Source organism: Harpia harpyja, chromosome 3 (assembly GCF_026419915.1).
Source record: "Harpia harpyja isolate bHarHar1 chromosome 3, bHarHar1 primary haplotype, whole genome shotgun sequence".
Taxonomy (NCBI): domain Eukaryota; kingdom Metazoa; phylum Chordata; class Aves; order Accipitriformes; family Accipitridae; genus Harpia; species Harpia harpyja.
Genome location: NC_068942.1, coordinates 43,966,797 through 43,983,167, shown reverse-complemented (window position 1 = coordinate 43,983,167; position 16,371 = coordinate 43,966,797). Strand labels below are relative to the sequence as shown.

Below are 16,371 nucleotides of genomic sequence, written 5' to 3'. Positions count from 1 at the left end.
GGATTTTAACTCCTGGAGTGCCGTGCAATGGCCATACATATTTTAACGCACAACAGCTGATTCAAGGGTGAAACTCATGTAGGAGAAAAGATTGAACTTCTGTCATTTTGACTCTTCACTGCCTCTACTTTCTGCCTCAGTAAGAAAGAAAATATTACTATTATTATTCTCATTTCTTAGCATTCTACTTTTGGGGTGCACTCACTTTGCATAGGACAAAGGAAAAGTGAACAGCATCTGCGTAGTTTGTGAACACTAAAGAGGTCAGTATAGTAACAGTCATACATAATCCACAGCAGGACCTATTTGCAGACTTCAAAGGCTAACTGATGTTTTGTTTCCTGACAAAATGACCTAGAGAGTCTAGCTTTCCTAGAAGTGCTTCTGCTGCATGTTACCCTGAAGGAACTTGCTCAGTCCTATCGCCTCCCCATACTCCGAGAACCTGCCTCACAATAATACTTCAACAAAGCAGTTTTGGAGCTTACAAACTCTATTTTATTAGTCTAAGTGGTTTGCTGATGGGATGAAAGCCTAGATTTTCCCAGGTAGTTAATATGTTGCTTCTCTTCAGCCCTCTACAGTAACTATCAGCCAATAGTACAGACCATTCCACATATCTGAGATTCTTATATCCAAAATTAGATCTGAATCAGCAAGTCTCTACCATGCCTTGAATGACAACAATGGGCACACAGTAAATAAAAACAATTTATTATTACATAGTTGAAAGGAAACATTTTTTGTATATTTAATGGAAATCACATTTTCTGTTAAAAAACTTAAACAAGCATCTCTATTCAATTGCATACACAACAAGAAGACAAAGAAAGGGCCTAGTTTTCCATTTGAGAAAAAAGGTGTTTGGAACAATGCCTATACAAACCTACTCATTTCTTCTCCATTAATTCCACATGATTTTCCCGTAAGCATACCTGGTTTTCTATAACCAATTTTGATTTGCATAAATTCTTCCCAGAAAAGAAACAATTACCTAACCTAATGATTTCTCCATTAATGGACATTTTGGCAACAATAGATAATGGAGAAATCCTTGATTAGTTTCAGGAGAATAAACACACATTTACATCAATAAGAGTCTCAGCGTAAGTCCACTTTAAACGCAGAATATTCAGTGTGCTGAGGGAATATGACTGATCTAGGGATCCTGAGTAAATTAAGGTGTACCCAAAATATTTTTTTGCTTTTGCAAGAGATGGGCATATACAAAGCCCTGATATCCAAAGATGCTATACTAAATGGATAAAATATCTGTTCTCGAGATGCAAATAGCCCCTCTTCAACTGCAGCTCTGGACTCTGTCTCTCTATCATACACATTGTCTGAGCCTCAGCCCAAGATCCCAAGTCACGGCCCAAATGAACAAGAGAACAGAATTCCTTTTGCAGCCCCTTCCCAGCCCCACTCCAGCTACAGCTCTAGCCTCTGTCTCTCTCCTAATCCCAGCCCCAGCCCCAAGCATCACCACCAAACCATACTCCCTCGAAAGTCCAAACCACCATTTTCTCTTGAATTTTATTTCCTTTATCAAGGAACGTTCTTCAAAAGCCAGCTTGACATTAATAACACAGGCATTATCACTAATGCAGCTTTTGCTCATTAAGCCACAAGTACACAGAGAAAGTGGCAGTTAACCCCTTAGTCACTGAAACACAGACACTAGTTCTACTATAATGCTTCTTTCGAAATGTCACTGTCAACTGAGAACTTGCCTACTACTGTGGTTTCCCTCTCAGCACAGTGAGAAAGGTTAGACTGAAAAAGGAAAAGGAGAAATACTTTTGAATGGAAGGGATCATAGTTTAGTATTTGAAATGTAGTAGAGATATACCGCAAAAGGATTGTCTAAGTTCTGTCTATCTAGCAGTTGAATTAGCAAGAAAACAAGTTTAGGAGTCATGCTTACAAAAGGGGGTGTACTATAGTTTGCAGATCCTTAAAACATGATCATAAAAGATAGGCACTCAGGTATTACAAATCCTAGCCTAGTTTTGGATGAGTTGCTTAACTTTTTGCAACCTCCACTTTTTCAGCAGTTAAATGGAAATAATAATCCTGCCTTTTCTGACAGTAAGGCTATGATGCTTAATTCATTTAAATTCTGTGAAAGTCTTTTGAGCTCCTTATATGAAAAGTGTTATTTAATTAAACATTGTTATTATTCCAAAGGAGCAACTGTAACAAAAAAACCCTATTTTATTGCCTATTGCAATTTGCATATAACTGTCCAACCCCCCAAAAGGAGCACTTGTCCCTGTTCCGATAAGGACTTACGCTAATCAAAGTATGTTATACGAGAAAAGCATAATCTACTCCAACACAAAAACATTTTAACCAGTGACAAATTAAACAGATGTTATGACCATCAAGATTTTTAATAGCATTTTTAAATCACTAAGATTAATGTTCTTTTCCTGAGTTTCATGTACATTTTAAACTAGGTTTGTTTCTCTTTATCAGTTAAAATACATTCTAATCTCTTTTGCTGTCTTATTTAATAAATTAGAATGGTTCTTAACTCTATTTTTATGGACATAGAAACAGAAATTCATGGAACACATTACTTTGATTTGTCTGTCTACAAATGAGCCCAAAGTTGGTGTTGCTAGTTCTCAGCCAATACTGCATTGTTCTTCATTTAAATTTCATCTATTCCTAAATAAAATCATAATAAAAAGAAAAAGAAAACACAAAAGAGATGTTGCAGCCTTAAGTAATACTGGTTAGAGCAGAACCCAGATGTCCTCTTTTAGATTTTCAGAGCTTAAGAACTCCAGGGTGTAGTAGCTTCCCCTCAGAGCTTTCATGTACTACTGTCTAATTCAATGATGCTTCCCTTGATTATAAATGCTGGGACAAGGAGCCTCATAGATCTGAATGAGCACAACTACTACCGGGTTTTTTCCCTGAGCTGCGGTCACAGTGCAGATGATGGAGGCCAAATGTAATTCACTGAGTATGAATCTGACCAAAAAACTGACAGAAACACAGCAGGCAAATTCTTGCCCCTGTTATGATCCCCATCTGGTTGGAGAAAAACTTAAAGGCTCCAACTGGTCCTAAAAGCCCAGGACTGATAGAAAATAACTACCCAGAAGACAGCACTGGAGAAAAGATTTGTAAGATTACTCTCCCCTGTCTACGGGCTATGTCAAATACGGGACTGAGCAGGAGTGGGCCACATGGTGTTTCAAAGGCCACAGCTAGGTATGCAACACAAGGAACAATGAGGAATGATTAAAGTAATTTAGATGGCCCACAACAAGAGTCTAAGACAAAACAAGGGGGTCTCCAAACTCTCAACAGCTCAGGACCTCAAAGATTTGACCACAGTAGAAAGCCACTGTGTCCAGAGTCTTACACAAAAATTTTTTATATGAAGTGCCATATACTCTTTAAAAAAAATTCATGCCACCTGCAAGTCAGCAGCACTGAGACCAGAAAGTCTCTCTGCATTGCAATGGCAGACCTGCATATTACAAAGTTAGGGAAAGCAAGCCAATATTACTTTCTGCTGAACTGACATGCTCCTTTCAGATCGTTTCATATACAACTTGGAACTAGTGTTACACTTAGAGGTGTAAGTAGCACTAGTAAGCAAGCCATTTCCTTCATTCAGAAGGGTTCTTCCATATAGTACATTCTGACATACTGAGTGAAGACTAGCTCCTGTTTCTTTCACAGAGCTTAAAGAACAGGATGTAGCACAATGTTAAAGGTATCTGCTTATCTCAGTCAACACAAAGCCAAGCCCTGAAAACCATCTAACATTATATACTTAATGCCAAGTATTGTTTGAAAACAGAACCTTTTAAAATACCAGTTTTCTTAGTCTAAATCAGATACAGTATCTTTATAATAACCTCGTTCTAGATGTGCTACGCTTCTTTCTGGGGATTCAGAATTGCCACTTACAATCAATGAAAGGAACAAAATTTTTCTATTATTTATGTTGATCCATTCCACAGACAGTAAAAGGATTCATCATCATATCAGCCCCTTTATTGTTACCTACACTACTCACTGCCTAAGAGCCTCAGCTGTAGCCCAGGGCCCAGAGGTGAAAGGCAAATCCCCAATATCAGTAGTTTGCTTGTCCTAGCAATCCTTTCGCAGACAGTACATACGCAAAATGAAATGAAAAGGAAAAGTAAAGAAAACTGTCTCAACTACCTTGCCATGTAGTTTGTGGACATCGTATCTTATCTGAGCAAATTCACGGAGTCCAAAAGATCCTCCAATAAGATACAGCTGAAAAACAACAAAATGAAAACGGAGGTGTTAGGACTATTATGAAAACAAACCACTTTGCATACTTAAAAAGAACAGTTTGCATACTGACCCAATTCATTCACCAAGGGAACCAACTCTTCTTCCAACAGAAACACCAGGAACTGAAGATAATAATCAAGTGGAAGGTATGTATAGAAGAAGGAGTATATGGTAAAGTCAGAGCCTTTTCTTCCACGATCTGGGCCTGAATTTCACAGATTTCCTCCTTTATACAAAGACAGCTGCTTCATGACTCACATTTTCTAGGGACTTCCTCTCCTCTTACCCCTTCTTTTCCCTCCCCATATAGCTTCCTGCCACAACTGCAGCAAAGGAACCTTTACCTTACCACCACAGGATTTATTCTCATCATTTTCAAACTCTATGGGGAAGTAACAATGCCACATTGACTTACTCTGATGTCTGTAGGTAAGAGATCTAATTAAGCTTCTGAACAGACCAGCTGATTGGAGCTGTGGTTCAATAAGACATTATCACACAGGCTAAGAAATCATATCCAGCACACCTGCGCTTTTATTATTGCCTGCTTAGTTGTCTTGCAATTCCCTCCACACCTGTGAAGCATATGAATAAGTATAATAAAGGGTGAAATGGGGGGAAAAACACCTTTATATCCACATAAAGAAATTGTTAAATTATTCTTTCTTATGACAGAGGGATATCATAAAACTGTCTACATATTTTTACCATTAAAAATGGACAGACCAACCAAAAGATCAAGTACTGTTAACAAACACCATTAAGGACGTGAAAATTAGCTTAGAAGTCTAGGTACTTTCTGGAAGAATAAGGCCTCTTGCTCCTGATGTGGCCTGACAGACTGTCTGCTGTTCTCTGTTAAGGCAGATGCACAGAGGCCAAAAGGCTTCATATCTAGAGATGTACATCTAAGGAAGGTGGAAGCATGAGGCAAGTCTAAGGACCTCAGTGGGAAAAAAACCCAAAACCAAACCCCAACACCACCCTATTTTATCACACCGCATTGCTGTTACAGTCCTTCATTATAGGCTGTTGCTGCACCGGTAACTGTTTTCTACACAATGCTGGCTGATTTCTTGCAACATATTAGGTTTGTAGCAATGGCCTGTGTCCAAGAATTGTTATAATTATGCTGCACAGGCAGTCAAAATGTATGTTCTTTCCAAAAAGTATGCTATCTTAAGTTCAGGTCACCGAGGCCACAAAGCCATATTAATTCAATTTAAATTGAGGGGTGGGGAGGGGAAGCCTTCTACATTTATTCCTTCTAAAACTTGCAGGACTACATGATTTCCCATCAAGCAAGTAAAACTACTCACAACCATATGAACGCACTCCCCACACACACTTAGATGCTGGGAAGTTACAGACTGGTACCCAGGAACTAATGTGTTTTGTTCACAGAACAGGGAACCCTTCACCAATAGCCAGGAATTAAAGGCTCTACAGTCTCTTTCTGGCCTGGCCCTTTCAATAAGCCTAAGAATCTAGCTGATAATTAGAAACAAATAGACCAAAATTTTGTGATATAAACATCCAGCTGCTAGGCCACAGAACTGTGATTTCAGAAAGCCAATCAGAAAATCATCATGTGGTCGCAAGTTAACTTTCAGCGACTAGAAATTTGACCTACCAAAAATGGGATGGCATCATACTTGTATCATAACTGTTCAAGGAATTAATGATGCTCTTGCAAATATTGAATCATCAAAATACACAACAGAAAAAAAGGTATTCGTATAAAGGAGGGGAAAAAAAAGTCTTCCTCTTGTCATTATCTTGGTAAGAAAGAATAACAGGAAACAGAAAATAAAGTATTCAAAATGGTTAAAAAGAACCTGAACATTACTCAAGATTTATTCCAAGTAGAAGATTTGTCAGCTGAAGATATGGTAACGCATAATGCTGAAAGTCTCAAGGATCAGACTGTAATTGAATTTCAATATGGTTGACACCTCAGCATAAATGTTCATCAGGTGATCTTCTTTAACTCCTAACAAGTATTACATTAATTAACAGCCAATGAGTTAACTTAACAAACTTTGAGTCCTAAGTGCTATAGACAAGTTTAAGGCTGTTACAAACCACAGCTTATTGCCTTTGTGTATATTAGTATGTTGTCAAAGAGTGGCTATGGCAGGGCAAAAGCACCTGCACTAAAAATCGTTCAGTACACAGTTGTTAAACCAGGCAGAAAGTAGCCATTACTTGTGACATCAATTAAAAATTAGTTTGCCCAACAACAAACTTGCATGAAATATATACCACTATGAGAGGCAATATGAACAAGTGGAAGACCTTTAACTGGCCTGTTCCTCATAACCCAACTATTATTTAACATAATTAAAAGGTACACTGTGGCTTACAAAGCCATGCTCCAAGCTAAATATTACATTATTTAGCTTTGATCATTTAAAACTATGTAATGTACACTGTAACTAAGGGAAATCAAGTAGAAGGTTGTTGCATGAAATAAGTCATGTGCTACTCACTTTGATCACATCCTATCACTTGTTTGACAGCAATCATCTATTATACAGTGCATTTTACATTTGCAGCTATACACATGATAAAGAAGTTGATAAACACACACCTCTCAGTCCCTTTAGACAGGTTTTGGCTGGAGACTGTAATTTTACTCACATCACCTTTATACCACTAAAGGGAAAAAACCCACTTGTTTCTGATGTACTTTTGCTCTTCAGTCAGCATAAGCAGTGTAACGAGCCTGGCAAATTGGCACATTTCACTCATCAGGCATCACTAGTATAGTTGCCTTTACACTTCAATACTGCAATGGTTGATTTATCTTACGATGAAACACCAGTTAGGTTGCATCAGAATCAAAGCACATTGATGCTGTAAGAAATTACAAATGCCACTGAAATATCACACAGTAATGCTAGAAGGAAGGTTAGGATTAAGATTAAATAATTTTCAAAAGCACAGAAGACACACAAAAATATAAGTCATATGTTTACGAATTTACTTGACCAATGTTCTGAAGAACCAAACATGATGTCTAAGACTTCACTGCAAAACCAGACCAGAATCAGTCATATTCAGCACTTATTTAATCAACCAACAGCACGTCAATACAGTTAGCTGACAGCCCTGAGCATGAATTGCCTTGATCTACACAAGCCAGAGCAGCAATGGACAGCTATTCAGTCAATTAGATTTTTGAAAACTGTGTTCAACAGCCAATAAAAGAAGGTATAAATGAATTTATGCAACTATAATAGCATTAAAGGTAGCAAAGAACTCAGTGACTGACAATGCATTGAGTGGAAATATTAGTCTTGCTTTAAGCGTTTACTTTCTCTTTTCTGCATTATGAGGGAAGATGTCCTCACTACCTTCATTTAAGTTAACTGTATTTAAAAGGAAGAATGCATACATACAAACAACAATGAAGAATCAAGAGGCAACAGTCAAAATAATTAGAAATGGGGTAAGACTTAAGCTAAAAATTCCAGCAACGTTACCAGCTTGTTGGCTTTGCATATTCTGTATGTCTCACACACATTTCTAGTTTCCCAATTTGTAAAATAATCTCTACATTCCTTGCAAACACTCTTCAGTTAGAAAAGTGCTACAATGGACAGATCTGCTCAATGTAAGCCAAGGGCAACAGCGAAGTCCAGTATGTTCCATCCACTAGTCCAGACATAAAAGAGACAGTAGAAGGTATTCAGGATGCCAAATAAATAAAACAGTTAGGTTGGCAACATCCTAATGAAGTCAGGCTCAAGTTCACTCTCCAGTTAACTGAAAGGGGAAAAGTAATGCCACCTACAATGTAAATTAAGATATATTTTTCTTCATTCCCTTTTTAGAATCATACAGATACTTAACTTACACCATAAAATATTAAGGCATTGGCATCTGAAGAGTACTCAAGCTGGAATGTTCAAATATACCTGCTTTCTTTCATTGTGAAGGAACTATTTGTTTTAGATGTTTCAGAATGTGGAGCAAAAAACATTATGTAGTGAACATCATCTGTCTAGTTACTTGAATGCATTCAGCAGATTGATGAAATGATAAGCAACCTGGTCTAGTGGAAGGTGTCCCTGCCCATGGCAGGAGGGGTTGGAACTAGATGATCTTTAAGGTCCCTTCCAACCCAAAACATTCTATGTTTCTATGATAATAACTTCTCACTTTCTCCTTTACACCTGAAGTTTACCTTAAGAAGGCAAAAATCATAAAACATACTAGTTAGCAAGCACTTAACACCAAAGCAAGCAGCTTAACAGCACTGCTAGCACAAACCTCCATTAAAGATCTCACATTGGATTATTCCTTTATGTTTCAGTGAGTACACAAAAAACCCCCTACAATGTTGTAATGCAATTACGCATGCATGGAAGACTTGCATGTTCCAAAACAAAATGAAAGATAGGATGTGACATAAGAGCACCATCTGTCACATACACTCAGCAACCTCAATAAATGTTTTATGTAAAAAAATGACATAAAATTCTCTTTAATAACACTCTTTTAAAAATTCTGTTTGTTCACTTCTCCATTGGGAAGTATGTTATGCAATCAGTTATGGATGGCATCAGACTGATCACCTGAACTGCACCTTAGGATGGGAAATACTTATATTTGTCACCAACTACAGTGAGATGGTCACTGAGGACTCATAATAGCAGAAGAACTTGGGACTTACAGAAGATGACCACTTTTTTAGTTTCCTGCATCATCTAAAGCAGCCACCTTCAGTTTCTTGGGTTAACAAAATAACAAGAAACTATTTCTCTGGCAGCACCAGCAGTTTGCCATATTACAGGTGTCCCTGTTGTTAGAGAAAGCCATTCCTGCTATAGTACCAATTGTGAAAGCCAGACTACAAAATTACATTTGTCATAAATCCCTAAATTAACCAAATCACAATATTCAGTGCTGGCAACACAGATCCTGCAGTGGTGGAAAATATTATGATACATATCACTGGAGAAGGAACATGATAATTTTCTAAGCTCTTCTTCAAGGCTGCTGCTACAAAACCCTCCAGGTATTCATCAGGAGCTTCAAAACAGTCATGTGAATTATTTTATTTTAGCTTGCAGTGATCACAGTAAAAAGGGTTTTGGGGTTTCCTTTTTAAAGAACTGTCATATGTGCAGTGCAAGACTGGTGAAAGATGGCAATTTGACAGCCCAGAAGACTGAAGTCTCTTTTTTGTTCCCTAAATAACGTAGCAGGGCAAACTGCCAGTCCCAGAAAAGACCCAGGCAAGTCATCTTAACCTGAAGCGCCCCCCTCTGCCAGCTCTAATTCTCAAGAGCTTATTTCCCACAGTCATTCCAGTATTTGGCTCTAACACTGAAACTGCTGAGAAGAGAGAAAAACGGTTCAAAGTCTTCTCAGAAACTTACTAAATCCTCTCCCCGCCCTCAATGGGAGCAGAAGAGCATCTACCTTTTCTTCTTGTCTGCAACAGATGGAAATCGTTTTAAGTTCAGATCAGAGGCCTCCTTTGGGGGAAAACAAAACACAAAACTATACATCTCTTAGTAGTTATTTCATTCAAAAGCATGACAAAGTTAAGAGAATGCACTGACTTAATACGTATACTAGAATTCACAAATTGCAGAAAGATTTTACCGCATTACATTCAAAAATGGATGAAATATGCCAGTAGATGACCACATGGATACCATGCTGGCAACCCAGGACAGCGGCTGGTATAAACTGGAGCCAATCATAACTCACTGATAAAGCCTAAGAGTGTAGTTTTCACAGCATGTAGAACTCTGTGCAGAATATTGAACTTGACCCAAGGTATCGGGCTAACTGGCTCAATATAGAGTATGTTCAAAGCAGTGATGTGAAGATTGCAAATATGAACGGCTACAGGCCAAAGTACAACAAAAATTGTCTGTATCCTCTCAATGTTACTACTCTATGTCTTAGAAAGAAAACAAAACCTTTGTCTATTACAATTTCCATTTCATAACCGCTTGGAAAGCACAGAAAATGCATTTAATAGAAACCAATCTAAGAACAATGCAGAAGAGACAGAAACCCATATGCTCCTCAGCACGAGCATTAGCGAAAAAGGACATTTTCAGCCACAACATTGTCATTTTGCATTACACACATTGCTTGGGCTGGTCAGATGACAAGGGAATTTCACTCAGCAGCTGCAGCAGTTTGAAAACCAAGTCTGCCATGGTGGTCAAGCTGCAGTTTCTGACCACCACCTTCTCTTTCTTCATGAGCTTCTAAAAGTCAAAATTTCGATTCCTTATTAAAATTATGATTCCCATTACTCACAGGTTCAAATCTAGCCAAGGTACACTACAGTGAGAAACTATTTACATCTCATGGCAACCTGGTGTTCTTGTGACGTGTTAGATCCAGCTCAAAACAGCAATAAACTGAAACCTGCATTAAAGAACAAAAAGAAACCACTACTAGTCAAGTAATACTTCCCTATTGACAACACTGGACAGGGGATGAAGATGAAATGTACTATAGAGTAAATATTAATCTTACATCTTTACCTTCACCACCCCTTGAATAAGGTGGACTCTTAGAGCAGGACTAAACACACAAAGTGAAAACAAGCAAGTCTGTACTTACATTCCTGTCCTGAGGCTCAATACAGAACCTCAGTTGCCCTGAGTGCCAGATTAGTCCATTCTAACAGCATTAAACAATGCAAATACACTCTTCATGTTTTAAAATGAAACAGAGGGGAAATCTGGAGTACTAAAGAGTGCCTATTTGTTTATTTAACATTTATCTGAAAAACAGCACTCAAAGATTAAGAATCAAAAGAAAAGTTTAAGGTGATGATTCAAAAGATGAGCTCAGAAATTTTAAGGCCTGACAGTCAACTGAAAGATGGAAGTCAGCTAATTCAGGTTGCACAAACTGGAGTCCACAGAAGCCCTTTCAGCTTAAACACACTGGCTTCCACTCCAGCACAAACAGTTCCAGGGGGTGGTTTTGTCTGGAACAGCTCCACACTCTGCTGTGGATTCAAACACAGACGGATGAACAGGAAATGCAAAGCAGAAGCACAACAGAAGTCAAAAACGTACCTCATCATAAGCTTAGAGACCCAATATTTACAAGTCATTGAAGCATAAAAGCAACACTGTGATTCACTGATTGGGCGCAACCATTTTAAAATTCTAAAAACAGTTTTGTATTTATTGCTTTTCTAGGCTACAAAAGTAATACTTGTGACTTTTACAGGCAATCACAATTTATCTACAAATACTAGAAGTCAGAATTCTTTTCTCATGGGTAAATGTTAACTTCTATTCATCTCTCAAAAGCATATTAACATTTAAATCAACTGTTCTGCATATGTCAAATTTTATTGTAAAGTTATACGAAGTAATAGATATTAATAAAAGTCCTGCAATTCAATATTATGAATAGGTCAAGGCAATGATGTGAATGATGTTAACAGTAACACTGACATATCTAAAATTGAAAAAAATGCTGACTGTAGTAATCCTTTTTCAAACAATATCAGAAGATAATGTAATAACAGTTTCTACACATAGACACTTATGGCAACAATAGATCTCAGAAATGTGATTGCACCCAAGAAGAATTTTCCATATTTCTCAGCATTCATACCATCTTTTATGGGCAGATCCTCCAGAATCCATGGGAAAGAAGTGTGCTTTGTATTCAGCATACCCCAGGACTCAGAATTCAGCAGCTTTTTATGACATGAATTAGGAATGTTGTATTTAAAGGACTCTTTGGAAACTTAGTTATTGAAATACATTTAAGTGATAAAAACATAGTTTCCCTACCCAGTAACCCTGTAAAACTTCCACTTTCAGTGACTCACAGCACAATAAAATACTATTTCACAATATTTGCAAAACATTTCTGAGCATCAGTCATGGCTTCTGGATGACCCTGATTTCACCAGTGAACAAAACTAATCCACAGACATGTAATTTCACGTCTTGATGTCTGGGAAAAGTGTTTTGTTTGTCAAAAAGCTGGAGAGACAACTAGTTCATTAACAAGGGCCTGAGATGCCACTGACCTTCTCTAATGGTGCCTGGAAGCACTGACCACATTGCTGCAGCATTGTTAGGGACTCTCTCTAATCTGACCGTTTTTCTTGTCCTGTATACATGACATGCATTCTTGGTGTCTCTTGACGAAGTGTTTATCAAAGTAAACTTGCACTGTTCAAGGCAGCAAAGTAGATGGCATTGTAGTACAGTCTGTGTGCATAAACACTGATGGAAATAAATTTTAGAAACATGTTTATTCACAGAAAAATCTTTCACTGTTCCAAGCTACCCTCATCTTTTTGGCAACACTAGGCACAGCATGTAAAACACCAAAGACAAGATCCAGAAGGGGAAGCAAAGTATGTGTAAAAGTACGGTCACTACAGGATGAGGAAAAAAAAAAAACAACAGAAAAATGAAAATAAGTCAAAATCTACAGCTATATATATGGAGAACGTTGTAACATACTACAAATTTGAAACTTGCAGCACTACATATATAGTGCAATATACTTATTTCAGGTGTGCAATGAAAATCACCAGATGAGCCACAGACTATATTTTCTGTCTGCTAAAATGCCACTTCAGATCCTCAGAATTTAATTTTTCCCTCGTAACATGTTGACAGCAGAACTGGAACTGCATCTATACATTCATTTTTTCAACTTAGAGAGTATGAAAGATCCCTGTCTAGAATCGAACAGAGACAGAACCACAAACGTAAGTTTTGGAAAGTGGTATGAGCACATGAAATAGTGGGTTTTTAACGTGTGTTTTAAAACTGTTACTGCTTTACAATTTTGAAATCCAAACATGTTTCCTCAACGATCTAGAATCACCATTTATACTTGTCTGAAAAAATAACTTCCAGCAACCTTCAAACATTCTAACTGCACTAGAGAAGTAACCTTACATGTTCAGTGTCTCTTAACAAAGGTATGACACTGGATCCACTAGCTGTAATACCAAAGAGCCTTGCTCTCTCAAGGTCTTACAGAAGCATCACAGCAGCAATAGGACATTGATAGACACATCCCTTTTGGTCAGGTAGTGTTGACTGTGGAATATAAAGCAGCAGTGACTGAAGCTCTTCTTTTATAACAGAACCAAGTATCCTGAAGATTTGTAAGTTAAGGTTCATGTGATAAGGAAAGAGTTACCATTATCATGATAAGAAACAGAGATGTCGATACAGCTGTCAAAGATGTTTAAGTTACCACAGAGGTGGCACAGCCCTCCATCATAACAGCAAATTTTACAGATACATCTGTAAGGTCACTAGAGTTCATCCCAACATCTACACAGATGTTACCATCTTTACCAATGCTTTAGGACTACTAACCTGCAGCACCCAAGCTGTTAAGATATCCCATGCCAGGTTACATCACTCTCTCCTGCATGCTTACTGTTTTATGCCATGAAGAGGTATCTTATCTGAGAAGTTTACAGAGTTAAAGGAAACACTCACAAATCAAGGTTTCCTGCAGGTTTAATTCCTACCCCCTACAGTCTTGTTGGTGCTCACAAAGAAACACTCTTATCTTCTGAGAAAGTATGACTGAAAATTGTGATTTACACATCTTACTCTGAAAGCTGTTGTCAGTTTGAGGTTTGAAGATCAACCAAGAAAATTCCTTCTGCACTGAAATATTCTAACAGCCCCAAGCCCAAAAGAACAAAGAAAAAAGGATCAAGGTAATTTACACTAAAAAGTAAGAAATATTTTTAATATATATTTGTGCGTGCGTGTGTATAATAAGATGGTCATCTGCCTTTGAATTATAATCTCTTTAACCTTGGAGCCTTTAGAAAAAGTGGCACAGCGACTTTTCATTCAAATACGCAGTGTAAGAAAGGAAGATGTGAAAGCTGTTTGATTTTTTTTTTTTCATAAAATAAGCAAATATGGTACTGATGAAAAGTCCAGCAGTACTGAAGTATAAAGTCCTGTACCTATCTAGTGAAAAAAATTATGTACAGGATGCAAGAATCTAACAGAAACCTTTGGTTTCAGTATTATTAACAAATTCAGCAGAATTTAAAGGGTTCCAAAGGCATGCTGCTCCCGATTCTGTGCATAGATTCAGTGTCTTTTTTGCTGTTATCATTCTTTTAGCACAACTCTGTTCAGCTTCAGAGATGCTTTCAGAGTTCAATAGACAGCTGGGGAACTAACAAGAACTGCATGAATTTTCCTTTTTCTTACTCCTTGGGAAGCCTTTGGGCAGCAACACAGAAACATTCTGAAATATTGACGGGGAGAACAATTTTAAGGCAGGGAGACATGAAACCCTGGAAATAAATATAATATTTCTCTATATAATATTGTCTCTGGAGGAAAGAAAGAGCTCTGCGGTAACAGAAATGGAATGAAATTAGGCAGTACAAAGTCAAAGAAACCAGTCTCAAAAATTTCTGGTATGATCTATGGCAAATCATGCAAAAACACTAGGAGGGCCAAAAGGACAACCACAGCTCTACCTTGGCCTGGGAAGCTGAAGTCCTAGCTCCAGCACCAAAGCAGAACTGAGAAAATTTACACCATTGCTGCTAGATGGTTGTTCAACCTCTCCTTAAAAACCTTAAGTATGTATCACAAGTGCTCTTTCCTAAGAAAAAGTAATATTTTCCTAACATCTGATCTAAAGCTCATTTATTTTGGTACTTCTTTCCCAAGCTATGAAAAGCAACCACCACTCTCGATATATGATGTACGTCTCAGACTTTTCTAAAATAAACTAAGTCAATTCCTTCAGGCATTCCTTAAAGGTGGAATGTCTGCTGTATCTTTCATGTTACTCTCCTCTAGACTTTACAGCTTGTCTTCATCATCTCTACAATGGCACCACAAAGCTGAAAACTACTCCAGCTGAGGACTTTGAGCAGACTGGAAGAGTCCTATTCCATGTTTTACTTTACTTTTGACAAGTTTCTGTGTCTTATGACATTTCTGTTTTTTCACAATATTTTTCTGCAGGACCCACCTCACCTAAGATACCTTTCAATTTGGAAGGTGCCTGATAACTACATTCTATATTTTTTCAATTCTTCGAGAACACAAAAGACAAGAAGCATATCTTTGCCGCACTTTCGCTGAAGTGCAATTCTCACAGGAAAAGTAATGTAGAAAGCTTTATCAAAGTCAAGACCTTGTGTATCAGTTGCATCTCTTCACCTACTATACCAGTTCACCTATCAAATACCAAATCTGATACATTTATTATTGAAAAGCAATGATAACTTTTTTCTCTACCAGGTCACCACCTCTAAGTATCTCTAATTTAATCACATAATATTTTCCCAAAACCTTTTATGGAGTTAAAATTGAGCTGGAGAGTACTAAACTGCCTGGGTTCGCCTCATTTTGAGAGAGAAGTAGCAAACCTCAAATAATTACATAAACAATAGGACTGTGACCTAAAACTATATCCAACATCAAACATCTAAGAAAGCTGTTATTAAACTAAAGAATAATGTCAGAGCACTCAAAAAATGACATGAAAAATTAGAAAGCAAAATAAATTCAGTCTAAGCATGAAAGCAGAAAAGTTCTAGACAGCCTTTTAGGTATACCTGCAATGCAGCAGGATATCTAAACAGCTGTAACAGCTATGCTTGATCACTTTATCAAAGTCTTACATGAAGAGGTTGTCTGCAATATCAGGGAGTAGAGCTGCTGATGCAAATGATTCATACAGTTGTGGTATTATCACACTAGTTTGTTGGTTGGTTTGGGGTTTTTTTAAATCTCTTTTCATTTCTTACAAATGTCTTCACCAATATTTTGAGAAAAGATACTTCAGTGTATTCAGCTGCATGAGTATTTCCACTTAAAGTCCTTACTCTAGAACCTCTGTAATATCACTTTAAAATAAACAGCCTCAGACTTTTTTAACTCTAACGAGTGTCACTGTCCTTCTTTGGACCACTCCATCTTTCTGAGGCATGTTGCTGGACATTTGAGGAGGACGACACTAATTTCTCTAGTAGTATTACAAAGATGTTGGAATTATCCTTTGCCCTACTCTTTATCCACCTTGAAATCTGCTGACTTTTTCTAAACCAAT

The 16,371-nt window shown here is 37.5% G+C and overlaps 1 protein-coding gene across 2 annotated transcripts in view; it reads right to left on the bottom strand.

Moving 5' to 3' along the window:
• LOC128139639 (cytochrome c oxidase assembly protein COX16 homolog, mitochondrial) overlaps positions 1–16,371 on the bottom strand; it is a 49,772-nt gene that overhangs the window by 32,404 nt on the left and 997 nt on the right. For both annotated transcript variants that reach the window (XM_052782325.1, XM_052782326.1), the window contains exon 2: positions 4,195–4,272. In XM_052782325.1, the coding sequence (XP_052638285.1) occupies positions 4,195–4,272 (78 nt within the window). The remainder of the gene's footprint in view (positions 1–4,194; positions 4,273–16,371) is intronic.